A 26,567-nucleotide genomic window follows, 5' to 3' on the forward strand; every position below is an offset into this window, starting at 1 on the left:
GCTCCCCCCAGGGCGGGGAGAGTGTGAGAACCCGGCGGAAGCACCGCCCCTCGGCCGCTAGCAGCTCTAGCGGACTATGAACTACAGGCAACCAAAGCTGCAAGGAAGGGTTGGCGATTTACTTTTGTTCCTGTTCGGCTTTTTCGGTGAAGGGATTGTCTGTCCAGCCGGGGCCCATGGCCGAAAACATCCTGAAAGTAGGACTGCTCTGATTAAACAACCTTACTGCTAACTTCTACAACAAAGGAGACCGGACCAACTTGCCATGTCACCTGCACCTCTCAGGCTGAGCTGCGCCCCAGAGGGTCGGGTAAGGCAGGCCAGTTTGATACAATAATTTACACATATCCAAATCTGAAAACCTTGTATCCAACTTAAGGGCATTCTGAACTCACTCTAGTACTAAAAGGATAGACTAGACAAACCCTAGACCCAAAATTTATGTTGCTTCCCATGACCTGGGGCAGCAGAAATGGGTGTCTTTGCCTTGTGATGGTGGCACTCCCTGAATGTGGTATGAGGTGGGAAGGAGACCTCAGAAGTAAACATAACGACTGTTTTAAGGTGGTCAGGCCAAGCAGGGCAGAAGCTACATTAAGGCAGGGAAAAAACGTGTCACCAGGTAGGAATCAAAGTTGTCCAATGTCTGTATTAAATAAACTAGCAGCTTTATTGTCTATGCGGTCTGGCTCCTCACTTAAGGAGATTTTTAAGTGCTTGAGGGAGAAAAACCTGGAGAAAATGATGAAGACCGGGGAATAGGCCTTGGGAATCTTGGACAGGCACCACACTGAGTGTCTGGTCAGCCTGGGAGACAGATGCCACAAAAGTGAGGAGAGGCTCCCCCTGTGGCCTCTGTTGCTCACTGTTCAGTCCTTTCAGTTCCTGGGTTACACGAGCCTCCATTGCCAACCACTCTGTTCCAGAGGTGGGGCCTCCTCTGCCTTCTTCTTTGGTTTGTTGCTGTAATTGTCTCCGGGCACGCCGCCTCCCCTGCCACACTTGGTGCCACAGGGCACAGCGCCAGCTCACTGATGACAGGTGTGATGTCTCCTTCCCTGTCTCATCCTTAGACACTTCTTCAGCCACTTCGGGTTCCATGGGCTTCTGCTCAGCCAGCTTGTCTAGACACTTTACAGGCATCGGGGTCAGCTCCCCTGGTGGTCCAGAGCTCAACAAGGTCCTGTTCTGAGGTACCTCTCCCAACTCTGTTACCTTCTCTTCCACCCCATTTTCACCGTGGTCCCCTGCACATCCCTGTGGCTCCTCTTTCCCCTCCTCACAGCACTTCTCTTGCCTATCTAATCTCTGTCTTTTGTTTGTCCCTCCCGGGAGAGAGTCTTTGGTTCTGGCTCCTTCTGACCGTGGTCTCTTGGTTCCCTGTTCTATATGACATCCAAGCGCTTCCTTTAACACACGCACCAGAGCCATAATGATTTGAGGAAAGGGAGCAGGGGGTAAGGGGATGAGCTTGGCAGACAGCAGAGCGCTAGGGGAGCTGGGCTGCAGAAGTGGGAGCAGTCCCCAGTCCCGGCCCCGGGAAGAACGTTGCTGGAACTGGAGACTTCGGCAGTAACTGGCTGCTGCTCCACAACAGCTCTGCAGACGTCTAGCCACTCGACTGGTTACATTAGCTGCAACATTGTGACTCAGCTCAAAGGGGTCCTGGAGATTCATGGGGCCAAGGCGCAGCCCCTCCCAAAGATCAGAAGGCAGGCCCCCTGCCACCAGCAAAGCCTGACCTTCCCGCAGGGACAGCAGGGAACCAGAAAGATCCCAGGAAGAAACACAGGAGAAGAACTGGGCCAGCAGGGAACCTGGAAGAGTCAGGAAAAGGGGGTCACCCAGAAGCCATAACTGGGACATCCCTGCAGCTACTTCAGTAGGACATTCTTCCCTTAGGGCTTCAGAAGTCTCCTGAGAAACCCAGCTCCTCAGCCATGTCCTGCCCCATGCTGCTGCTTGACCTGAAGAGCAGTATAACTGGGGAATACACCTCTTACCTACCTGTCCAGTTTTTTGTTTTTGTTTTTGGTTGTTGTTGTTGTTTGTTTGTTTGTTTTTGGTTTTTGAAGACAGGGTTTCTCTGTGTAACAGTCCTAGCTGTCCTGGAATTTGCTCTGTAGACCAGGCTGGCCTCAAACTCACTGAGACCACCACCCAGAACAAGATATGGTTTTTACATCCTTAAAACAGCAGCCATAGGGCTACTGTGAAAACTATACCCTGCGTACCGGGCTGTGGTGGCGCACGCCTTTAATTCCAGCACTTGGGAGGCAGAGGCAGGCAGATCTCTGTGAGTTCGAGGCCAGCCTGGTCTACAAGAGCTAGTTCCAGGACAGGCTCCAAAAGCTACAAAGAAATTCTGTCTGAAAAACAAAAAAAAAAAAAAGAGAGAGAGAGAGAAAAAGAAAGCCTGTCTCATAAAGCCAAAAAAGGGCAGGGGTAGCGCATGCCTTTAATTCCAGCACTCAGGAGGAAAAGACAGGCGTGAGTTCCAGATCATCCTGGTCCACAGAGTGAGTTACTCCAAAGCTATAAAGAAACCTTGTCTCTTGTTCTCACCCCCCCCCAAAAAAAACAAGCAAAGACTATACCTTGCACATGAGTATGCCTTTTGCAAGTTCATTTCCATATCTCAAAACATCATATCTGGGCCTCTCAAAGGGACAATGCCAAATGCAAATCAAGGAATACCACAGTTTGCTAGGTTTTTTCCAAAACCAAGTTTGCACAGGCTTTGAACCTCTAGGAAACACTCAAATAAGACTTCAAACTGAAGGAGCCAGAGACAGGGTAGCAATCACAAAAGGCAGATCAAAGACAGCTAGGTGTAAACACTCAGAGTCAAGCAGCTACAGAAATCTGCAGGGGTTCTTCCTACACTGTGCCTTGCACTGTGTATGTTAAATGTTTCCTATTCCAGAGCTTAGTATCGCTGTCAGTTCTCTCCTGGATCCCCCAGACTCACTGAGAGGCTCTACGTTGGTGCTTGGCTCCAGCTGTGAGGCATCCTTGGGGAAACTACAGTCCCAGCCATCAGCTTCTACCTGCTCCCCTTCACCTGTGACAGTAAAGAAGAGAGGGTCAGGCTGGAAGTAGGAAGACTGGGGAGAAACGGGTAGAAAAGAGGGTGATAGTCAAGATGAAGACGAGGGAGTAAGAGTAGAGGCTGTTCTGCAGTACCTGATTTCTGGGTGAGCTGGGCCACAGTAGGAAGCACTGGAGGGTCTCTGGTCTGAAGGAAGTAGATCACTAGCAACGTCAAGGCATAGTTATTGAGAAGGGGGCCGCCCCCTGGATAATAACCAAGAATTCCAGTCAGGAAGAAGTATTTATAAGCCCTGGTTCCTTTGCCCACCTCTTTTTTCTATTTATTTTTTTCTCTAAGTCTCTGCCTTTGCCTGACAGCAACTCGGGCCAAGCCTGTCCTCGTTCTCACCTGACAGGCCATTATGCTGAGCCCAGCAGCGTATGGTATACACAAGGGGACGGACTCGACCATCCATCTCGGAGCAGAGATTCAGGAACCGGGAGTTATACAAGGCCAGCCTGGGACGGTGGAAAAACAAAGCTGTTACGGTGTAGGAACTCTGGAAACCTATATCCCACCATGTTCATCACAGACTCGGGGCCAACTAAAATAAGATCAAAAGAATTTTTCCCAAAGCTTTGTCAAAACACTGGTCCTATGAAGGGGTATGCAAAAGAACATTAAACAGACCTAGGGATGTGGTTAAATGGTGGGACATCTGCCCAGCCCTGGTGGAGCCCTGTGTTGGATCCTGAACCTGGGGGTGCAGGCAGTATGTATCAACGGAACCTTAGCCAACACTACGTTCCATGTGTTCATTCCATACACTCACCATTCACAAAACATGGTTTATATAGGACTGCTCACAGCTAGGTGTGGTGAGCATATCCTGTAATCCCAGCACTCGAGGTTGAATAGGGAATACGGAGACCCTGTTTCAGAAGATACAGGACCAGCGAGATGGCTCAGTGGGTAAGAGTCAGCCACCATTGACACCCTTGGTTCCGTCCCTAGCACTCACGTGTTACAAGGAGAGAACTGACTCCCACAAGTTATTCTCTGACTAGAGATGAGATAGGCACAAACACGTAGCAAGAACACTTAAAGCAAAGTGACAGTACAGATCAGAAAGAACTACGCAGGTCACAGGAGTGAGCATGCTGGGGGCCATTATTATGTGGGGCTTCCTTGCATGGGTCCAAGAGAAGGCATTTGGTTGTACAAAGAAACAAAGCATGGAGTAAGAGAGAAAGGGGGAGAAACTTGTTTACTTTAATGTAACAGTTCACAAATTTATGTTACTACAGAATTCTTTCCTATGCCTTTAACCCCAACAGAGGAGGCAAAGGCAGGTGGGCCTCTGGAGCTCGAGGTTAGCCTGGTCTACTTAGTAAGACTCGTAAAAAAACAATACCAGGAACAAATAGCAGTAATGCAGAATAGTAGCACATCCCTGTCATCCCAGGATTCAGGAGTAAGGCAGGAGGCCAGTCTGGATGACAGAGCAAGACCCTTCTCATACAAAGTATTCCAAAGAAAACAAACATTGAAATGGAAGCTAGACAGGAGGTGACGTAATTGGCAGAAAGGAGGACTGAACCAAAGAAGAAAAAACTCAATTCAGCAGGTATAAGCCCTTCCAAGTCAGGACTTAAGAGTCAGCCTTCCTCAACCCCAACCTGAAAGTACCGGTTACTGAGAGAGACGTCTCCATGAAGACCTGAAGGCCGATGACAGAACTTCACCACAGGGCGTCGGGCACAGGGCACAGTTTGGACTCGGTACACTCCAGGGACACAGCCCCGGAGAATAGAGCCCACCAACTCTAGGACTGCTGCCGCCTCCTCCTTCTCGTCCTTTGAAGCTTCTGCTGATTCTAGGGCCTCCCCCAGTTCCCCCTCTCCCCTATCCTCCTGCAGCGGTGAAACTGGAGGCAGGGACTGGGGAGGAGTGACGGTGTCCGAGCCCAAAGCAGAGTCTGCTGTCTGCGGTGCCAGAGGTGTGGTAGAGTCTGCTGTCTGCGGTGCCAGAGGTGTGGTAGAGTCTGCTGTCTGCGGTGCCAGAGGTGTGGTCTCAGAGTCCACGGCCTCGGAATCTTGGAGAGAAGCTGGAGATGGTGAGTCTAGAGAAGAAGCTGGGGTACAGGCCACCGCTTGAGAATCCAGAGAAAGAGCAAGGGCTGAGTCCACGGATGGAGCCTCTGGAGCCTGTGGGGCCTGTGGGGCTGGCTGTGGATGAAATGAAAGGGAGTGAGTCCCTCCTCCTCCTCCACTGTCCCGTGTGCAGCCTTTACTCTGCAGCTTCGCATAACCCATTCTCAACAGCACACTGAAGCCAGGCAATGGCAGCACACGCCTTTGATCCCGGCACTCAGGAGGCAGATCTCTGTGAGTTCAAGGCCACCCTGGTCTACAGAGTGAGTTCCAGGACAGCTAGGACAGCTGTTACACAGAGAAACCCTGTCTCAAACAAGACCAGTAGTCTTTATTGTATGTGTTTGGTGTATTACCTGGTGTATTGTCTGCACCACATGTAATCAACACCTGTGAAGGTCAAACAAGGGCATCAAATTCCTAGAACTGGAGTTGTACAGTATAGGATGCCATGTCATGCTGGAACTCTAAGCCTGTTCCTCTGGAAGAGCAGCCCCATGGCCTTTGACTTTCACAGTCCTCCTGTCTCAGCCTCAAGGGCTGGGATTCAGAGTCATTCTTTCAATTAGCCTAACAACCAGAGATGTCCAAAGATTTCCAACACATACAACCTACTGCTGTTGTCCTTGGTTGCCCTCCCACCTCCAGAAGTAGAAGGTAAGTGCCTACTGCAGAAGACACCACCTGCAGCTCAGACCCCTGAGCTGGAACTGACCTGAATGTCCCCTCCCTGAGGACCAGCTCTCATGGTACCAGAAGACACCATGCAAGCTATCAAAGGAGGGAGGCAACCAGCAGTCCTACCCAGCTGTGCCACCTATGATCCACACCGACAGCAGTATGGCACGATAACCCTAAGGGTGTGGTAGTGGCACACACCTTGACAGTAACTAGCAGCTTTCTAACTGGACTTAAGACCTGCTCAACAAGAGGGCAACTATGCCTGGGAATGAAAACCTATAAACCATTTGGTGCCAGTGAAGTCATAGATATTGGAGGAGAACCTACAGCCCCTACAATCCCTAACAGCAATCTAAACATTTGTCCTTAAACCCACAGATAAGTGTAATCTTTTCTCTTTGCAATAGACTATCCACAGCTACTGAAAATGCACAGCTGTGAAGCCCAGTCCCAATGGCTACATCTACAAAACACTCCTTCATCTAAGGCTCAGGGAACATTGTAAATGAAGAAATGGAAAGATTATAAGTAGCAGAAGATCAGGGAGCTTGCGTCAAAAGCTACACCCAAAAGTCTCATCAACATAACTGCCCAAATGTGAGCTAAACAAAGACACCAATGAACATGCCAAAGTGGACAGGGAAAAGGCCACACCCAAAGTTGTTTTCTGACCTCCACATGCTACCCCACCCCCCAAACACACAAAGTAAACTTTGTGTTTGTATGTGTGTGGTTTTTTGAGACAGGGTTTCCCTATGTAGTTCTGTCTGTCCTGAAACTCACTCTGTGGAGCAGGCTGGCCTCAAACTCAGAGATCTATGTGTACTATATTTACACTGTTTCCCTCTCCCTCTAACTGTTCCTATTTTCCCCCTCAAATTCATATCCTGTTTTCGATTATTGTTACATATGTATAAGTGGATAATTATAAAAATACAACCTGCTGACTTCATTTGGGCAGCCATATTGTTGACATTTCATGGGTATAGTGTTTCTGTAATATATGGAAAACACAATTGATGTGAGATTCCCCTCTGTGTGCTGTGAATACCACTGGCTAATAAAGAAACTGCCTTAGCCTAATAGGGTAGAGTAGAGCTAGGTGGGGAAAATTAAACTGAATGCTGGGAAAAAGAAGGTGGAGTCAGTGAGAAACCATGTAGCCCCTCTGGAGACAGATGCCGGAACTTTACCCTATAAGCCACAGCCTCATGACGATTACACAGATTAATGGAGATGGGTTAGTTTAAGATAAAAGAGCTAGCCAATAAGAAGCTAGAGTTAATAGGCCAAGTGATTTAATTAATACAGTTTCTGTGTGATTATTTCGGGGCTGAGCATCCAGCAACCAACAAGCATCCTCCATACTACACATAATCATCGTGTTCTTGTGGTTCTTACAGTCTTCCCTCTCTTTTTCAGTGTTCCCTCAGCCTGAGGTATAGGAGTTGTATTGTAGTTTCTCAGTTGGGGCTAAGACCCCTTGGTCAGTTGTTCTCTGCATTGTGACCAGTTGTGGCTTTCTATAATGATCTCTGTGTTCAAAAAGACGCTTCTTTGTTGAGAGGGGAGAGAAACTTACCAGGCCTGGACTGGAGCAGAGGATGTATGACCTGGATCGGGCCTGCATTGGATATGGCCCCATATGCTTTTTAAAAAGTTATAAACTAGGGGCTCGAGAGATGGCTCAAAGGTTAAAAGTACTAGCTGCTCTTCCAGAGGTCCTGAGTTCAATTCCCAGCAACCACATGGTGGCTTACAACCAACTATAGTGGGATTTGGTGCCCTGTTCTGGTGTGTAAGCATACATACAATGTATACATAATAAGTAAATAAATCTTTAAAAAGCCAGTTGTGGGGGGCTGGAGAGATGGCTCAGAGGTTAAGAGTATTGCCTGCTCTTCCAAAGGTCCTGAGTTCAATTCCCAGCAACCACATGGTGGCTCACAACCATCTGTAATGGGGTCTGGTGCCCTCTTCTGGCCTTCAGGCATACACACAGAATATTGTATACGTAATAAATAAATATTTAAAAATAAATAAATAAATAAATATTTTAAAAAATAAATAAATAAGATAGCTCGGGCTGGAGAGATGGCTCAGTGGTTAAGAGCACTAACTGCTCTTCCAGAGGTCCTGAGTTCAATTCCCAGCAACCACATGGTGGCTCAGAACCCTCTATAATGAAATATGATGCCCTCTTCTGAGCTATAGGGATATATGCAGGCAGAATACTGTATACATAACAAATAGATCAATCTTAAAAAAAAATAAGAATAAAAAAAAAAATAAGACAGCTCAGCAGTTACAGGGCTTTCTTGCAAAGGAACCAACTTCAGTGGCTAACATCCACTGTGACTCAAGGGATCCGATGCCCTCTTATGACTTCCAGAAGCATCAAGTGTGCATGTGGTGCACAGACATGTAGACAGACACTCACATGCATGTGCAAAGGCCCTGGGTTCAACTCCAGGACAACAAAGAACGCAGCAGCCCTCTCTAGAGGGAAAGGTCTACAGGGATTCTATTTCTTTTTTTTTTTTTTTTGTTTTGTTTTGTTTTGTTTTTAAAGATTTATTTATTTATTATGTATACAGCATTCTGTCTGCATGGATGTCTGCACACCAGAAGAGGGCACCAGATCTCATTACAGATGGTTGTGAGCCACCATGTGGTTGCTGGGAGTTGAACTCAGGACCTATTGGAAGAGCAGCCAGTGCTCTTAACCTCTGAGCCATCTCTCCAGCCCCCAGGGATTCTATTTCTACGCAGCTTTCTGAGATCTGCTTTTTTAGAACTGCTCTAAAAAAAAGAACTGTGTGTAAGAAAAAAGAAAACACAACTTTGATATTACAGAAACAAATCTGTAAGTTATGTATTACAAAACTCAAAGGCCTGGCATAGTGGCACACACCTGCAATCCCAGTTTGGTCTACATAGCAAGTTCCAGGCTAGTTAGGGATACTTAGCTTCAACCACCCCTCTATACAGATAAGCAAAAAGATAATCCCCAAATTACCTTTCTGTATATCTTTTTATATATTTTCTCCAAATAAGATCACATACAAGGGTGAACATGTTGTTGAACGCCTTTAATCCCAGCCCTTGGGAGGCAGAGGAAGGCCAGTCTCTGTGAGTTCCAGGACAACCTGGTTTACATAGCAAGTTACAAGCCAGCCAGGACTATGAGTAAAACCCTATCTCAGAAAGAAAATCCATAAACAAAATCCAGTAACCGAATTCTGAAATGTTTTACCTTCCTGCCACAACTGTTACCTACCCCATGCCAACTCACTTTCATTCTATCCAATGCAAACCCACACCCACATGTCCAGTTAGTAACACTTCTGGATCAGTACTGTCATGCCTCTTTTATAATCATGAAACTAAAAAACATGAGTTTGCCCAAAGTCACATGACTACAAGCTCCCCTGCTCACTCACCTGAGTCTCTTCCATATCACCCAGATCCAAGAAGAGGTCCAGATCACAGCCATGAACATCAAAGCTGTTTATAGAAGAGCCAAAAGGATGGACCACACAGCCTAGGTGCCAAAGAATAGAAGTTAAAAGAGTGCGGGGTCAGCAAGATGGCTCGGAAGGTAAAGGCACTTGCCACCAGGTCTGATAAGCTGTGTTCAATCCCCAAGACCCATGTGGTAGAAAAGAAAACCAACTCCCAAAAGTTACCCTTTGACCTCCAGAAGCATGTGTGTCACTTGTGCGCACATATCAATAATAAAGAGGGGTAAAAAAAGACGGATGTGCAGGAAGTTCAAGAGAAAATATACTGGGGTACAAAGATGGAAGAGCAAGCAAATGAAACACCTAGAGCTGAGGGAGGATTGAGGGTTCAAACACAGGGGCAGGTAGACCAACAGAGGTGTGAGGAAAGCTCAGACTCAGAGCAGGGCACTCACCAGGGAAGAACTCTGTGAAGACCTCCTGCATCAGGGCTACAACAAGATTCCGAAGCTGCCGCTCTGCCTCAGACAACTCCCTCAGTTCCACAAGCTTTACCATCTGTGCCTCCACATCTGGGGCCTCGGCCAGTGCTTGGACCATCTGGTGACTATTTGAGTCCACTCCTTTAGGAGACTTAGAGGCTGGTCTCTGGAACTCCTTCTGCTCCCTCGGCCGGACACGCAATGCACGTTCCCCCAGCCTGTGCTGGGGCTGTGATAGGACAGCCTCCCGCGCACTCACATCTCCCATCTCCACGATGGCAAACACCCCCTGGCAAATCACACAACAGAAAGAATTCAAGCATGTTTTAACAGAAGAGAATCTTTGAAATGGGAACCAACCTATATACTGAGAATAATATTACTTGCTATTCTTGTACAAAGGGAACATATTTAGTTAGATGAGTTCTCTTTACTCTTACACATTTTTATTCCTGGCTATCAGTTAAAATGTCATGTATTATATTTCACAATGACTTGATTTCACAGGTTAAAATAAGACCCAACTAGTCATGCTTGGTGGTACAGGAGGTAGAAGGAGGGCCTGGTGAGATGGCTCAGGTGACAAAGGCACTTGCCACCTAACCTAATGATCTGAATTTGAGCCCCCGGCTCCCAGATGGTAGAAGAAAAGAACTGACTATTCAAAGTTGTTCTCTGACTTCCATATCTGTGCCATGCATGTCCCCCTGCTCCCCTACACACAGACACACTAAATAAATAAAATGTAATTAAAGGGTTGGAGTGACGGCTCAGAGGCTAAGAGCACTCATTACTTTTTCAGGGATCTGAATTTGGCTCACAGGACCTCCACAGCAGGTCACAACCGTCAGTTACTCCAGTTCTCGGGGATACAGTGCCTTCTTCTCACCTCTAAGGACACCAGGCACCTACACATATGCAGGCAAAACTCATACACATAGTTAGTCTTTAAAAAAATTAAAATGCAATAAAAAAAATTTAAAGGGGTTAGAAAGATGGCTTAGCAGTTAGGAGTTTGGTCCCAGCACCCACTAGTTCTCAGTCACCCATGACTCCAGTTCCCTCTCCTAGAATCAAAGGCACCTGTGTACAAATCCACACACAGACAAACACATGTATACCTAATTTAAAACAAAAAAACTTAGCCAGACATAGTGGCACACACCTTTAATCCCCAGCACTCAGGAGGCAGAGACAGAACTCTGTGAGTTCAAGACCAGCCTGATCTACAAAGTGAGTTCCAGGACAGCCAGAGTTACAGAGAAACCCTGTCTCAAAAAACCACATGAAAAAAGAAAAAAAAAAAAAGTATAGTTCTTTTCTAGCTGACTCTTTAAACAAGAATCCATGGCAGGGGGGTCCATATGTGGAATTCTGGAGAAATGGTTCCACGGGTAAGAAAGAGCACTTGCTGCTCTTGCAGAAGACTGGAATTCAGTTCCCAACACCGTTAGACAGCTCTAAACCAACCACCTGTATCTACAGCTCTATACAATCCAACGCCCTCTTCTGGCCTCAGCGGGCACCTGTACTCACACACATAACCACAGACACCTATACACAAACCTCTCTAAAAAAAAAATCCATGTTGGGATAAAGTGCTTGCCACCAAACCTCATCACCTGAGTCCAATTCCCTGAACAAACAGTAGGACAAACTCCTAAAAGTTGTCCTCTGACGCCCACATTTGCACCATGGACCGATCATGAATGAGCGCACATAGTAAAAGTTTAAAAAGAATCCATGTTGGACTCAGAACGCAGCTCACTGGTAGAGGAGTTCTCTAGTGTGCATGAACTCTTAGATTCAAGCCTCAGCACCAAACTCTAAGAGATTTTCTAAAAACCCTGCTACTGCTAATATAAACACATAAACTAATAAGCCCTGTCTTCAAGGAATTTAGCATTAGCTAAATTTAGGATTAGCAACAATATGATAGCTAGGCTGCTATGATTTGGGTGAGCTGAACAGAGCTGAATATTAATAACTGAGATAAATTTTCTTAAAGGCAAAACATTAGCAGGAGTGAGGCAAGCATGACTGCTTGTGGGTAAAAGTGCACATTCTTTTACGTCATCTGTTCCCATAAAGAGGCACTCTGGCCACCCAGTGGTGGCGCATGCCTTTAATCCCAGCACTACAGAGGCAGAGGCAGGCAGATCTCTGCAAGTTCAAGGCCAACCTGGCCTACAGCTATGGATGGGCTCCATAGCTACTGGGAAACCCTATATCGAATACCGCCCCCAAAAGAAGAGACACTCTGTATAGTAATAAATACCATAGTGCCAGCATAAAGATATACTGACATGAAGAGAAATGTACTGGTACCAGCAAATAAACCCCTACATATAGGCAACTAGGTTCCAACAGGATAATAAGATCAGTGGGGAAAGAATGGGCTTATAAATAAATGATATGGGACAACTGGATAGTCGTAAGCAAAAAAAATGTTGGACCCTTACTTCGAATCATATACAAAAAATTTCAATTCCCAGCAACCACATGGTGGCTCACAACCATCTGTAATAAGATCTGGTGTCCTCTTCTGTACTGCAGGATACACGAAAGAAGAAAAACCTATATACATAATAAATATACAAAAAATTACAGATGTCTCGTCAGTACACAGGCACGACACAGACAGGAAGAGATTAATAAGGGATATGGGGATGGTTTGGAGACAGACAGAGGCCACTCTCCTAACATTCAAAAGCCCCCATGTTCAATCCCTAGATCTGAAAGAAAAAGGGGGAGGGGTGGCAGGTAAGAGGGAATAGGGCAAGAAGCTCGGCTAAGCCTTTAATTCCAGTATCAGGTAGAATTACATGAGATCCTGTTTAAAAAAAAAAAAAAAAAACCAAGCAAGCAAAAATAATACAATGTTTGATAAACAAGTCCTCCATAATTAACTCTAGCGAATGGATTAAATCCAAGGAGTAAAGGAGGTGGCAGAAACTCCTAAAACTAAGCTATTCTAAGTTCTGAAATGTCTACCAAAGACAAGCTACATTAGAAGCTGCCAAAAGGCTGCTGGTTCCTCTCTTTTCATGAGGCAAACCCATCTGACACACTAATCCCAGAGCGACTCACTTTACCTTGTCCTTGTCCATGACAACATTGGCCACGGGGCCAAATGTCTGGAAATACTCAGAAAGCTGAGCAGAACCCACATCCCTGGGAAAGCCACTGACAAACACACTTCGAAGTCCCTGGGCCTTTCTGGTAGCTCGTAGCTGTACGAGATCCCGATGCTTCCGGCCTTTTAAGTGGGCATCTAGGCTGGGTCCTGTAGAGGCAAGGGGGAGACATTAAGTATCCTTTAGTGTGCCTATCCCCTCCCTCTGCTCTCTTCCTTCACAGACAAAGGGTGACGTTTGGACAGAGATGTAGTTCCTTCCACATTTGATATTCTTTCCCTTTTTCTACGCAGTGCATTTCTGATTTCAAGAGAATGGGCTACAGTGCAGGTCGTCCTTAAGCCAACGATATGCATTAAGTAGAGCAACGACGCACACTGTAGAGGAATTAACAAGTAACTTGTCCGGGGGTCCTAATTCTCAGAGATAAATACTGGGTGTTCCCAAAGTGCCAGTTTCTCATATATGATGGAAATGGTAGTGCCTACCCCACAAGTGTCACTCGTGTACAGCTCTGGCCATCTGGCATGAGGTAAGCATGGGAAATTAGCTATTCGTATTAGCAGTCAGCTGCTTGATGCCATGGAAGTACATGGAGGAGGAAAGCTCCTACGTTCCTGGCTTGGCCAGAGGGCTTGCGGGGAGGGGGTGTTGTCATTCACAAGGACAACACCAGAGGACCCTGTTTAGCAGAGAGCACATTCCAGACATCAAAGGTGGGGGAGCTGACCTTTCGGTGTCAATGAATGACTCAGTCCACCTTTCGAAACCCTTGGGCGCTCATTCAGGCCATGCTGTTTCACTCCTCGCCTCTGCAGAGATCCTCTACTGGGAGTCTCCAGTTCAACAACTGCCCTGCCTGAAACTCCACAGCTCTGCAAACACGGCTACGGGGTACTGAAACTGTCTCAGTCCAGCCAATGAATTCCTGAATCCCTTTCCCGACTCCAGAGACCACCAAAGCACCAGACACAGAGCAGAGATCACAGTAGATGATGTTTCAAAAGGAATAATGAAACTTGCACTATGGAGATTTTGCATAAAGTGGGAAGAACGTGTGACTTTCCCCGCTCTCCAATGCCCTGGGACGTGCTGAATGAAAACAGAGGTGGATGACCCTAGCGCTAGCAAAAACTACAACCTAGATAACCCTAACTTTCACTAACACCTGAAAATGAAAACCTGCAACCTCCCCTCTTCCCTCAGTAGCCACCGCTTACGGTTGGCTGTAGTAATGTCGCAGAGGCAGCAGCGAAAGCGGCCACGAGGCAGCGATACAACATCCGAATCCACCGCCGCCATAGCGACTCTCCGGTATGGACCGCCTACAACCACTTCAGCTACCAGCCGCCACCAGAACTCACAGCTAAAGATCGCAATGTGCGGGGAAGCCACTTCCGCCAGTGCTGCAGGAAGTGACGTTTATGTCCGGTGCTAGCATATTCCTCCAGAAACTTTGTTCCTAGGGTTGAGGGTTCCTGTTCTAAGTCAGATTTAGGAAAAGCCGCCCATCGACGACGCTTATTGGCCTACGATTAACTAGTTGGCATGCTCCGCTCCATTCCTGCGTTGATTGGCCCGAAGAATCGTGAATATTCATTAAGCAGCCACAAAAGCGGGCTTGCTTCTTGACAGCACAGCCCCTTCTTTGCCAAGTGGTGGCAGGTGATCTGAGCCTTCATTTCACCACACAATTGCACCCTCGAGCTTTTATATCACCCTGCGAATAGAAGCAAAGGGTGGGTGTTTCCAATCCTTTGCCTTGTAGAGTTCAGGGACTCCCACATCCTCAGGTCAGTTCTTTTCTCTTCAGCCGGATCCTTCTGCAAAACAGGGTTTTCAGTGCTGTCCGTCCTGTCCCCCTACTCCCATTCACCTGGACTCAACTCGAATTGCTACTATCCCAAAGTTTCTTACAGTTGTAGCCTGTATGAAGTATATTAATGAGGCACATTTCAAGGCAGCACCATGAAGAACAGACTACAGGGGTAAGGGATAAACCCTTATTCAAGGAGGTAGGCTGGGAAGTGCCGCGGATCCCCAGTCAGGCACAGGAATCAGTCTTGTATGTTCAAGAACAGGAGAGACTATGAGCTGAGCACAGGGACCTTAATGAAATGGAAGGGCTACCGGGAGGGCCCAGCAGCTTGTCATTTGATTATTAGAACAGTGGACTTGGGCAGGAAACCAGTCTGTGACCTTGCCTGAGTCATAATGAGGCCCTTCTATCTCTAAAGTGTTTAAGGAGAATTGATTGAACTTTCCAACTGTTCTAAGGACCCTGCTCAGGTATCTGATCCTTAACACCAAACCAAAAGAGCAGACCAAACCAAAAACACACTCTACAGGTGGGGCAGGTGCGAACACTGGGTGTACGAACCCTGAAGCGGCAATTCGTATATATGCACATCACTGTTTGAACTGTAAAGTCCTGCAGTAACACACCCACAACGACTAAGGCGGGATGAATCTTTTTTTGTTTTCAAGACAGGGCTTCTCGGGGCTGGAGAGGTTAAGAGCACTGGCTGCTCTTCCAGAGGTCCTGAGTTCAATTCCCAGCAACCACATGGTGGCTTACAATCATCTGTACTGAAATCTGGTGCGGGCATACATCGAAGTAGAATGTTGTATACATAATAAATAAATCTTTAAAAAAGGGCTGGAGAGATGGCTCAGTGGTTAAGAGCAGTGCCTGCTCTTCCAAAGGTCCTGAGTTCAATTCCCAGCAACCACATGATGGCTCACAACCATCTGAAATGCGATCTGTATGCTCTCTTCTGGCCTGCAGGCAGACACACAGACAGAATATTGTACACATAATAAATAAATAATTAAAAAAAAAAAAGGCAGGGCTTCTCTGTGTAGCCCTAGCTATCCTCCTGGGACTCCTTCTGTAGACCAGGTTGGCCTTGAATTTAAAGAGGTCTGCCTGCCTCTGCCTCCCAAGTGCTGGGATTAAAGACATGTGTCAACGCTGCCCAGCTGGTGAGATGCATCTGACCATGGCTGCTAGCTTTCCTCGAATGCCTAAAGGGAAGTGAAGGAAGGGCTGAGGATGTAGGGAGCTCAGTAGCAGAACACTCGACTAGCTCACATCAGGCCCTAGGATCAATTCCTCAGCACCAAAAGGCTAACAGGAAGACATTCTCACACCCTTCTGTGAGCCTTCAGAGCCATTAGAGAGCCTTGAGTGAATCTAGACCAAGACGCTGCTTGTGCTGCAGCCCCACTGGGAGACGCTAGACTCCCACAAGAAGGATAGCTGGCATGGACCACCTCCCAGTCTCGCTGCAAGTCTCAAAGGCTGTTCCGAGAACAAGCACCATCTGTACCTCTTTCATTGTCCTTTGTCCTCTATTTTCCCTCTCAAAGACACCCTGAACACACACACACACACACCAGCAGCAGAGAACAGCTGAGCCCGAGGAGCTGAAGAAAACAGCTTTTTATTCAGCACTATAAGAACCAATTACAGAATCCGAGGTTAAAAAACGGACAAAAGATCTTTATTTCTGAGAATTGGCATATAAAAGGCAGAGGGGGGAACGGGAGGAAAAAAGAGTGAGCATGGCCTGGGGTTGATGCCAGCTTAGGGCCCTCAAACTCTTAATTAGGAAAGTCCGGACACCGGACAGTAAGAGAAACCCCCAATTAGAAAACAAAGAAAAAAAGACAGACATGGCAGTGCACTTCCCCTTCCCCTGCCAGGTACCACCACCTGATATGTTTACTCTTCCCCTCCTCCATCCCTTTTACAAAGGGAGGTAAAAATTTTTAAAAAATTAAAAAACCCTCCCCTACCCCAGCTGTCCAAACAAGCTGTGGATCCCAACCCCCAAATAGGGTAGGTACACACATAGGCAAGTTTCTGGAGGCTTCTCCGCCACAGGCAGGGAGAAGCCCAAAAAGGAGGAGTTACTGGCAGTCACTCCAGAGGGCGTCCAACCCCTCCAAGGCCACACACAACCAGCTTCAACCCTCCCTCCCTCCTTGAGGTTTGTATGCCCTGGGCACCCACCCCTCTACCTTTCATCCCACCTCCCTCCCCAAAATGCTCAATCCTCCAGAACAATGGGCTCATTGGTGCTGGCAGGATGTGAGGCTGCTGGCAGAGGAACAGGGGGCCGAACTGCCATCAGTGTTGGCTTCACCTTCAACGGTAGGTTGGGCCTCCGGGCAGCTCGGCGCATTTCCAGATGAGTTAGAGCCTTCCTTAAAGCCCTGGTCAAAAAGAGCAACCGAAACAGGGAGAGGCTTTATGAGCACCGAGACACACAGGTAAGACTCCACAATGCCTTCTTCAATTCTGGTACCCACATTCTTTTCTGCACCTATCTTTCTCAGATACCCCTACTTCTAATGGCCCCCAACTTGGATTATCAGTCTCTCAGCCCCTCCCACAGTGGATTCCCTCCCTACCTGGTATCTTTTGTGGCCACAAATACCACAGGATTGGGAGCATCAGCAGGGTTTAGTTTCTGCCGCTTGGCTGCTGGCTGTGTGCTTGAACGAATCCCTGAGGCCAGAGGCCTTCCATTGGCAGAGAAGGGGACCCCTGCCCCTGCCATCTGGAAAAGGATGGGGCAACATAATGAAAGTGTGGCCTCCCTCAGACTCCTATCAGAAACAAAAGCCCACCCTATTCAGCTTTCCCAACCTCCTGTCAACTTACAGTCTCATAGGAACGTTTCACCAGAATGCCCCCCAGGCCTCGGTTCTGGGTCAGTTGGTTTCTGTTGATTGGCGTCTTGGTGCCCCGAGGTGTTTTTGGTTTCAGAGGTGCCTGGGCCACTGCCAGGGTGGAGGGGGATGAAACAGAAAATGTTCATACCTTCTCTTGTCTATGTACTTCCCTTACCATTCTCTCTTCCCACTCTACCCTGGCCGCCTGTAGTGGAGGAAAAGGCCTATCAAACTACTTACTCATATTTCAAAAATGACATTGAGAATCTTTTCAGATCACAAAATAATTAAGAAAAGTCGTTAACTGTGCCAGTAATGGGGCTCAAAAGTAAAACACTTGCCCAGAATACATGAGGTTCTGGGTTTTGATCTACAGCACCACTACCAAAAAAAAAAAAAAAAAAAAAAAAGGCTTACACATAGTTTCTTCTCAGTAGGAAAGGAAAACTCAGGGGGAAGAAAAGGCTCTTGGATAGGAAAATGACTGGCAGCTGACACCACTTCCCACCCACCAGTAGATGGATACAGTGTGGTTCCCATCCCATACCTAGATCTTTAACGATGGTTGCCAAGGGCAGTCGCACCAAAGGGTGAATTTTCAGTGGCGTCTTGGCAGCCTTGGGAAGTCGGATAGAGCCTGGAGAAAGACAAAAGCCTCTGGACAGTCTGCAGTTTTGTTCTGGCTGTTGGAAATGGTCTTGCTGTGTAGCCCTGGCTGGTCTAGAACTTGTCATCATTCTCTTGACTCTGCTTCCCCAGTGCTTGGGTTCTAGGAATGTATCACAATGCTTAGCCTACTTGAAACAGGGTCCTACTATGTAATTCAGGCTGGTCTAGAGCTCATTACACAGAGCAGTCTGATAGGTAGTTTTAGCCTATCTCAGCCTCCAAGTGCTTATATTCTAGGCATGCACCACCAGGCATGGCAAATCAAAACTTCTGAAGGAACTTAACTATTCAGGCCTCTTCTAGGGCCAAGAGTTAAATCTTTTCTTTTTCTTTTCTTTTTTTTTTCTGGTGTTGAGACAGGGTTTCTCTGTGTAGCTTCAGAGCCTGTCCTGGAACTTGCTCTGTAGACCAGACTGGCCTCAAACTCAGAGATCTGCCTCTGCCTTCTGAGTGCTAGGATTAAAGGTGTGTGCCACCATTGCCCAGCAAGAGTTAAATCTTATCTATTAAACACCCTCCGTGGTCTACTATCCCTATTGTCATTAAACAACAGTCTCTCTTTGGCCAGAGCAACTCTGAACTCAACCGTTAGTACTCTGCCACACCAGTCCTTACACTCTGCCTTGATGGCGTTGGCATTGATAGGCGCGTAGGGTCTCCGGGCAGCCCTTCTTGGCTGTAACAGGTCTCTGCACATCCGTCTGGCAAGACGAGTCAGTTTTGTGGTCTGGAGCAAGAAAGTTTGCCTGTTCTTAGCCAGCAACTTAGCCCGATTAGCGCTGGTTGTGTAGGGGGAAAGACTTTGAGCTTCGGGTCTGGATAAATGACCTCTTGAGTGTGGTTCCTGGAGTAATGACATATGAAAAAGAGAAATGGAAAGTCAACACTGCAGTTCTTGCCTCCATTTCCCACAGACAACAAACTGATCTGATCTCTTTACTGACACTCTACCCAACCTTCCTGGCTCCCCAACCCTTGCAAGTGCCCCTGCCCATTTGACTGTCTCCGTGTAAGGCATGAAGTTTTCTGATCTTTGCCTAAAGCTCACATCTGTATGACCACCACTCTCCCCATCCCCTACCTGTTCTTACAGTGGTTTCTTTCTATTTGTTTGTTAAGACAGCGTCGACTATGCAGCCCGGGCTGACTTGGAACTTACTATATACACCAGGCTGGCCTCAAACTCAGACACCTACCTGCCTTAGTCACCACACCCAGCTCCTACCCAGTGATTCTTACTGTGGTACCCCGAGCAGCCCCTTCAAGCTGGGTTGGGGTCTTCAGTCCCCCATACTTCTTCCAGTAAATCCAACAGGAAGCACAAAGGCGGCACTGCATGTTAGGTGGGCCCCAGGCATACCACTGGGCAGACTGTGTGGCTACGGGAGCACAGAGACAGGGTTAATGTGCTGGCAGGAAACAAACTACCAGAGCTCCTCAAATTCCTAGGCCACCCAACCCCAGCATCCCGTCCCTCCTTGAAACTCACTGTGGCAGCTTTCACACGTCAGGCCTTTCTGGAATCCAGCCCCATTCATGCCAGGTTTTGAACCCACAGAAATGATCTGGTTAGGGTTTGGCTTCGTACTAAGGAAGGAAATAAGAACGTAGAAGCTGATTAAGGAAATAACTCACTTCTGTCTGTCCTCTCTCTCCTACCACCCCACTTACTCTCTCTGGAATGCTGGGGACTGAACCTAGGACCTTGTGCATAATAAGCCCATGCTTAGCACTGAGCTACAGCTTCTACAATTTGCTTCTGCCTCCTGCTCACCCCCAACCACTAAGGAAAACACAAACTGGGAGAGGAAGGAGACATTCTCCCCTCCCTGCCATGCCACACTTACTAGGTGGGGATGTAGACCTGTTTCAATTTGCTGTCCGCTTCAGCAGCTTTCAATCTTTTCTGTTAGAAGGGAAAATCGAAAGAGATCCAGGTGAAACCAAACAAACCAAAAGGCAGAGGTAAGCAGGTGGCCTCTGGCCCGCCTCCCAGCACTAACCCATACCTGCTGAATATACCGATCTGTGGTTTTCCACATGTAGTAAAACTGGACTATGCTTGCAAGTGACTTCCAGGGGAGCTAAGAAGAACAGCAAACAGGATGAGATGGCATCTGGCCCTAGGTCCTGACTCCCTGTTCTCATCTTTTCTAGTCCTATTCACTTACAAAGTCCTGGCGGATATCATTGAAATCCTTCCCATACTTCTCCAGAGCCTCTTCAAACAGCATGGCTTCAGAAGCAGACCACTCCTCCATCTCATCGCGACAGAGCACTGGGCCCCCCTGTGGCACCAGGGTTGACATGGCCTTGGCCAAGTCATAGCCATTCCTCTGTAATGTGTCCATAGCATGGAACTACCAAAAACAGAGAACAAAGGTGGTGACTTGCTGCTCTTTAAGGACTCCTACTTCTTCACGACTCCCTCCCCTCCTGCCCATGTGCTCTGCTAACACCAACTTGTGCTCACCAGGGTGATATCTCGGGACGCAGCAGCCGCACTCATGTGCAAGCTCGGCTGCCGAATGGAGCTGCTGCAGTCTAGCGCTCTCGCGAAGGTTCCCACAGCTCTGAGGAAAGAGTGACAAGTCAAGAAGGGAAGAAAAAAGTTCAAGCAGGTTCAGGAACTACAGAGAAAACAAAACAAACAAAAAAAAAAAAAACATCACCCAGACCCAAAACAAAGCCCACCACTTTTTTATTTTATTTTATGTTTTTAGTTTTTCGAGACAGGGTTTCACTGTAGCTTTGGAACCTGTCCTGGAACTCGCTCTGAAGACCAGGCTGGCCTTGAACTCAGAGATCCGCCTCCCTCTGCCTCCCTCTGCCTCCCTCTGCCTCGCTCTGCCTCCCTCTGCCTTGCTCTGCCTCGCTCTGCCTCCCTCTGCTGGGATTAAAGGCAGGCGCCACGGCCGCCCCGGCTAACACAGCCAGCCCACTTTTAAACAGATGAGCCTCAGAACTGGGTTCATTCCTCCCCAGCCCATCTTCCTGATCCACCCACCCTCACCGAGCCACCACGAGAAACTGATCAATCTGCCGATCTGTGAGAGGGTTGTCTGGATCCCAGACTTTCATCTCCATCTTCTGTTGGTTTCGATTATCCGATTCGCCTGAGGAACCAAGCAGCAGCATCAGCAGGGAGGGAGAGAGAGGGAAAGAACTCATCTTTATTCACTCTCAAAGACTCTGCTTCTCTGCTTGGACTCTACACCACCCCACCTTTTTTTTCCCTTTTTCTTTTCTTTTTTGTTGTTGTTTTCCCATGACAGGTTTTCTCTAAGTAGCCTTGGCTGTCCCAGAATTCGTTCCGTAGACCAGGCTGACCTCAAACTCATAGAGATCCACCTGCTTCTATCAGCCATATCGAGCCTCAGGATTCCCCTCCCAGTTGTGCCCATTTGTCTCTTTCAGGTTCCTAAGTCCCATTCTGTCAGGCTCACAACAGAAAACCTAGCAGATTGTACAGACACCCAGGTCATGTGATTCATAGAAACTTATGTTCAAGCACTGTTGCTTACCCTCTGCCAAGCGATCTGGAATCTCAGCTTGGAATTTGCAACCAACTCTGATCTCCCCTTGATCAGCTAGAAGTGTCTTCTGCACAGGGTCAAATACCAGTGAGTAAAAAAAGCAGTCCTAAAAATGAGGAGAGAGGAGGCTGGTGAGCAGGAATCCACGTAGACAGTGAAGTCCATCCAGATTCCCCAGCTGGGAGCTCTATCAACCCTAGAGGGCAACATCCCCTCCCCTCCCTCTTTTCACAATACCTCCTTACCTCCTTTTCCAGATACTGGTTCAAGATATCTGTTTCGTTCAAGAGAGTTACACTGCACTTCCCCCTAAGACATGCCAGAAAGTACTGAATGAGTACACATACTTTCTGTCTATCATCTCCAATACACCACCCCTTCTCTCCATCTTCTAAAGAAGGGCACACAGGCCACAGGGACCCTGATCCTTCTATACCTTATGTGGGTGGCTGGTAATGATTCAAACTGCCGAGAAAGAAAAAGCTCTCGGTGCTTTAGTTGATGTCTCTGCTGCTCTGAGACCCCTGGCTGCTTTGATTCCTCCTCAAACTCCCCTAAAATAAATATTAAGAAAGAAGGAACAAAGTCAGAGACTAATTGGGAAAGAAGTACTCTGGAGTGACAAGGCAGTCCAGGTAAATGACACCCTGCCTCAGCTGCTGTGTCTCACTTTCCTCAGACAGTTTGCCCTTACCCTACCAGGCTGTCCCTTTTGGCCTTATGCCTCATCAAGGGGAGAACTGAATAAGAATGCCACAGAAATGCACCCCAAACCTAGCTGCCAATACTGACATGCCTCATAAAGCACAAACACAGTCGCGATATGCACGTCACATTCAGCTCTTTCTGGCTCAACCAGCCTAAGGTCCTAGAATCCAGTTAAGATGTAAGAACAGCGCATAGGGTTTATTTACCAGTTCCTCCTCATACTTCAGGACTCTCTGCTGTGTCTGAAACATCACATGCAACCTAACTCTTCTTCTCTTTCTACTTGGTTAATAATAGTTTATGGGGCTTTCAAGAAAAGCACCGCTCAAACCAGTGCCAACGCCTTCCTCAAGAGGCAGCAGCTTGCACTGAAATCTTGGTGGAAACAGTTAACCTGGCTAAGTGCCAAACAAAGTGGGTGGGGATAAAAAAACTTACGCACTTGGTACACTGTTTCCCGGAAGAACTGGGTGTAAGACAGCAAGTGGGGTGGGGGTCTGTGTCTCTGTGTAGTAGACTCCACCTCTCCCTAGTGTGTACTAGGAAACTCAGGGCTAGGGCAAGGAGAACCACACCCCTCACCCCTTCTGATTGGACAAAGCCAAGGTCAGCCCCTGCCAGATGGGGCTGGAAACCCCAAGGGGCCAGGAAACTTGGTAGGCCTAGCTCATTAACCCTTTCATGACTAAAGCCTCAAAAGAGAAAAATTTAGAAAAAAAGGGGGAAAAGTTAAATCTAAATGAAAAAAATTAGAAGATAAAATGCATAAAGAGAATGCAGACAAAGCAAAAAGTAAGGCAGATGCTAATTGGAATAGAGAGGGAAACAGGAGAAAAATTCAAGAGATCTTTCCTGTCTTCTCCTAGTTTCTCAAGTCTCCTGTTTTGGCTTTGGCGGGGCCTCTTAGACTACAGCATAACCCTCCCCCACTATTATGCAGGCTTCTCAAAACAGTATCTTCCTCTTCACCTTGACCATCACTCACTAACCACTGTCCCCAAGTGCCCAAAACGTCACCACGTGCCTCGCCTCTCTAAAGTTTTTTTCATTCCCTATCGAAATATCTCTCCTCTCACACACATAAGCCACATTCTGGCTTTCCTTATCATGGTCTCCCCACACTGCTTCCAGCCCAGCATGTAACAACAGGCCTCCCTCTACAGACCAGGCACTTCCCACCCCCAAACTCACACCCTGCCTTGGGCATGTTACCAGGGGAAGCACCTGCAGGAACATGTCTAGTCCTCAGATCCTGGGGAAGGGGAGAGGGGGAGGAATGAAGACTCACTAGCATTGCTGTCGGCCAGGCTGTTGAGGCTACTAGAAATATCCCTTCGCCGGAAGAGACAGACAACCTTTGCTTCCACATTTCCGTTTGCAGTCTAAAGGAGGAAGAAAAACAGGGCAATGAAAATTGGTCATTTGAAAGTGGAGGGGCACTAACAACAGTGTACTATATCTCCAAGTGCCTATACAGAAGAGACCAAAAACTTAGCAATAAACACTTAAAATTCAAAGACAAGTCCAGGACCAATGAGATGAGTCTCCAAGAGTTTAAGGTCAGTCTAGTCTACATAGTAAGTTCCAGGCAGCCAAGACTGCATAATAGAGAGACCCTGTATATTTAAGGAAAAGAAAAAAATAAATAAAATAGACAAAATTCCTTCTCCCCTACCCCAGATGTGAGAATAATAAAGCTGCCATAAGCTCTTGGCAGCCTTCCTCCATACACTGAATGAATGTTCACCTGGATAAGCTCTATGCCTGGTAGGGTCTCCCTTTCACTGGTAAAGACTCCAGAAGATAGAGAAGGCTGTGATGGGAGGAGTTTCTGCGCCACTCACCTTGTTCAGCTCCTCAATCCGTCTAACCAGGTAAGGATTGCTGGAGGAGTTCTCAAAATAGACGTAATCTGTGGAAGAGGGTGGGGGAAAACGAGATCAGAGAAGAAAACCAGAGCACCCGGAAGAGGAAGTAGATCTGTGTGGACCAAAAAAAGACAAAATGCTAGGTAGAGATGCGGAGATGTGCAAGAGGAAAAGCCCCAAATAAGTATTAGCTGGGCAGGGCTTGTGGGCAATGGGGGCACAAATCTTTAATCCCAGCACTTGGGAGGCAAAAGGAAAAAAGGGAGAAAAAAACACAAAGAAATTAGCCAGCCGAAGGTTGCACAGGCCTTTAATTCCAGGGGGGGAAGGCAGGGGCAGGTGGACCCCAGTGAGTTCGAGGCCAACCCTAGGCTACTGCATGAGTTCCAAGACAGCCAGGGTTACACAGAGACCTTGTCTCAGAAAAAAACAAAAACAAACAAAAAGAAAAGTTTTACTCCCATCCTTGCAACACCTAGATTTTTGGTGTTTTGGGGGTTTCTTGGGTTTTTTTTTTTTTTTTTTTGGCTTTTTCTTTTTTGGTTTTTCAAGACAGGGTTATAATATATATTATATGTATAATTTATTATAATTTATTATGTTCATTGGTGTTTGGCCTGCATGTATGTTTGTGTGATAATGTCATAAGCCCTGGAACTGGAGTTACAGACAGTTGTGAGCTGCCATGTGGGTGATGAGAATTGAAGTCGGCTCCTCTGGAAGAACAGCTAGTGCTCTTAACTGCTGAGCCATCTCTCCAGCCCTAACACCTAGTTCTAAAGTCAGATTCTCACTCAAAAAGTTAGAGTTAAGAGATGAGAACAAGAGACTGGGCTTGGTGACACACACCTTTAATTCCAGCACTCAAGAAGCAGAGCTCGAGGTCAACCTGGTCTTACAAAGTGAGTTCCAGAGATGTAACAGAGAGTAATTCCGAAAAAGCAAAAAAAAAGAGAGAGACAGACAGACAGACAGAGAGGAGAACAAGGATTTCCCTGGAGTCCACACAACTCTGCATTGGAGCTGCACCCCTGTGTCGGAGAATTGAGTAAATTGTTCACTCCACTCCAGGCCCCACCTTTTTGAACACGCAAGCCGCCAAAGAAAAGAAAACCCTTGCGCGACTGACTCCCCCGCAGCGGGCCCCGCCGTCACTCGGGCCCCTTCCAAGCCAAGCCCACTTCCCGCCCGGGGGTCCTGTCGCAGGTTCAGAGCAGTGTTCCGGCTGTAAGCAAGCTCCCGGTAGCGGCGCCGCCGCGGAACCATAGGTCTCGGTTCCGGTTCCGGTCGGCTCTGCGGCCCGTACGACCCCAGATGTGGCTCCCCCGCGCCTGCGGACACCGAGTCTCCCTGGTCCCGACCACAACCTCTTCCGCCCGGAGTACTCACCTCCCACCCGGTACATGTTAGCCGCCATGGCCGTTCCCGCCGCCGCCTCCGGCCGCACAAAGAGGTCCGGGAGGCTTGCGGGGGCAAAGCTTGGCTCTAGACGATGCCCCCAGTGCGGGGCTGACGCTTCGCGGAAGTGTCGATGGGACCCGCGCAGCCGGCACTTCTGCTCGCTCAGCCGTCGCGGCTCATCACTGTTCGCACAACAACGACGCTGCTACACTACGCCCGGGACACCGAGGCCGGCGCCGGTCTAATCGGCTTCTTCCGGAACGAACTCGGTTCCTGCCTGACCGGAGTCAAATTCCGGCTCCTAGCGTCCTCACCGAGTCCCAGCAGACGTCGAGTGGTGCCAGCCTCTGGGAAGGTTTGCCCTGCCCGCGTCCGGGTTCGCCTCCTTCCGGAACACCTTCGGCCGATACGGAGAACAAGGCCCAGCGCTCGGCTCAGGTCGGAGAGCAAGACCCCGCAGATCGGCCACTTCCGGAAGGAACTCGGCTCCTTTCGCTCAGCCGCGGCCCCGCGCTCGGTTATTTCCGTTGCAGCTCGACCCCGCCCCCGAGGGCGGTAGGGAGCCGAATTTAACTCTTTGTTCTGTGGGTCGCTGCTGTAGCTCCGACAGTGGTCTCAAAGGCGCCCGCGCTCTCTCGCGCTTCTTGAGGTTATTTGCAAGCCGCTTTGCCTGTTATTTGCATATTTGGTCCGAGCTCCGTTTTTTTTCCCTTCCCGCCCTGCACTTTTTTCTTTTATACCAACCCACTGG

General features: G+C 47.9%; 2 protein-coding genes across 4 annotated transcripts; both read right to left on the reverse strand.

The window, feature by feature from the left end:
- Positions 1 to 369: 369 nt before the first annotated feature.
- Tut1 (terminal uridylyl transferase 1, U6 snRNA-specific) lies at positions 370 to 14,341 on the reverse strand. Of its 2 annotated transcripts, none has more exons than XM_057779819.1 (9): positions 14,172 to 14,341; positions 12,910 to 13,100; positions 9,788 to 10,103; positions 9,312 to 9,412; positions 4,724 to 5,262; positions 3,443 to 3,552; positions 3,187 to 3,255; positions 2,972 to 3,064; positions 370 to 1,817 (listed from the first exon to the last, which is right to left on the reverse strand). In XM_057779819.1, exons 1-9 carry the CDS (start codon positions 14,251 to 14,253, stop codon positions 694 to 696), a joined length of 2,625 nt encoding a protein of 874 aa, XP_057635802.1. In that variant the 5' UTR covers positions 14,254 to 14,341; the 3' UTR covers positions 370 to 693. The 2 variants fall into 2 exon arrangements, with proteins under 2 accessions (XP_057635802.1, XP_057635801.1); XM_057779818.1 differs by having other exon boundaries at positions 371 to 1,817; positions 3,187 to 3,297.
- Positions 14,342 to 16,388: 2,047 nt separating this feature from the next.
- Mta2 (metastasis associated 1 family member 2) lies at positions 16,389 to 26,244 on the reverse strand. Of its 2 annotated transcripts, none has more exons than XM_057778975.1 (18): positions 25,805 to 26,244; positions 24,392 to 24,459; positions 23,836 to 23,929; positions 22,276 to 22,393; positions 22,085 to 22,148; positions 21,828 to 21,945; positions 21,317 to 21,419; positions 20,777 to 20,876; positions 20,475 to 20,663; positions 20,313 to 20,387; positions 20,151 to 20,209; positions 19,793 to 19,890; positions 19,543 to 19,682; positions 18,919 to 19,147; positions 18,182 to 18,271; positions 17,624 to 17,742; positions 17,371 to 17,519; positions 16,389 to 17,172 (listed from the first exon to the last, which is right to left on the reverse strand). In XM_057778975.1, the coding sequence occupies exons 1-18, from the start codon at positions 25,830 to 25,832 to the stop codon at positions 17,007 to 17,009; spliced, it is 2,007 nt and encodes a 668-aa protein (XP_057634958.1). In that variant the 5' UTR covers positions 25,833 to 26,244; the 3' UTR covers positions 16,389 to 17,006. The 2 variants fall into 2 exon arrangements, with proteins under 2 accessions (XP_057634958.1, XP_057634960.1); XM_057778977.1 differs by lacking the exon at positions 25,805 to 26,244 and adding an exon at positions 25,494 to 25,513.
- Between the last annotated feature and the right edge of the window lie 323 nt (positions 26,245 to 26,567).

This window comes from Chionomys nivalis, chromosome 8, assembly GCF_950005125.1.
Source record: "Chionomys nivalis chromosome 8, mChiNiv1.1, whole genome shotgun sequence".
Taxonomy (NCBI): Eukaryota; Metazoa; Chordata; class Mammalia; order Rodentia; family Cricetidae; genus Chionomys; species Chionomys nivalis.

What these genes read in the sequence shown, in the direction of transcription:
- Tut1 (XM_057779818.1), bottom strand. Translation starts at nt 14,253, where the DNA reads ATGGCGGCGGTGGATTCGGATGTTGTATCGCTGCCTCGTGGCCGCTTT. An exon ending in CGACATTACTACAGCCAACC is followed by an intron (nt 13,101 to 14,171) that starts GTAAGCGGTGGC and finishes TTGCCTCTACAG; the next exon opens with GACCCAGCCTAGATGCCCAC. An exon ending in TCAGCATAATGGCCTGTCAG is followed by an intron (nt 3,298 to 3,442) that starts GTGAGAACGAGG and finishes GTTATTATCCAG; the next exon opens with GGGGCGGCCCCCTTCTCAAT.
- Mta2 (XM_057778975.1), bottom strand. Translation starts at nt 25,832, where the DNA reads ATGGCGGCTAACATGTACCGGGTGGGAG. An exon ending in CAGTTTCTCGTGGTGGCTCG is followed by an intron (nt 20,877 to 21,316) that starts GTGAGGGTGGGT and finishes CTCTTTCCTCAG; the next exon opens with AGCTGTGGGAACCTTCGCGA. An exon ending in CAGATCGGTATATTCAGCAG is followed by an intron (nt 20,210 to 20,312) that starts GTATGGGTTAGT and finishes CCCTTCTAACAG; the next exon opens with AAAAGATTGAAAGCTGCTGA.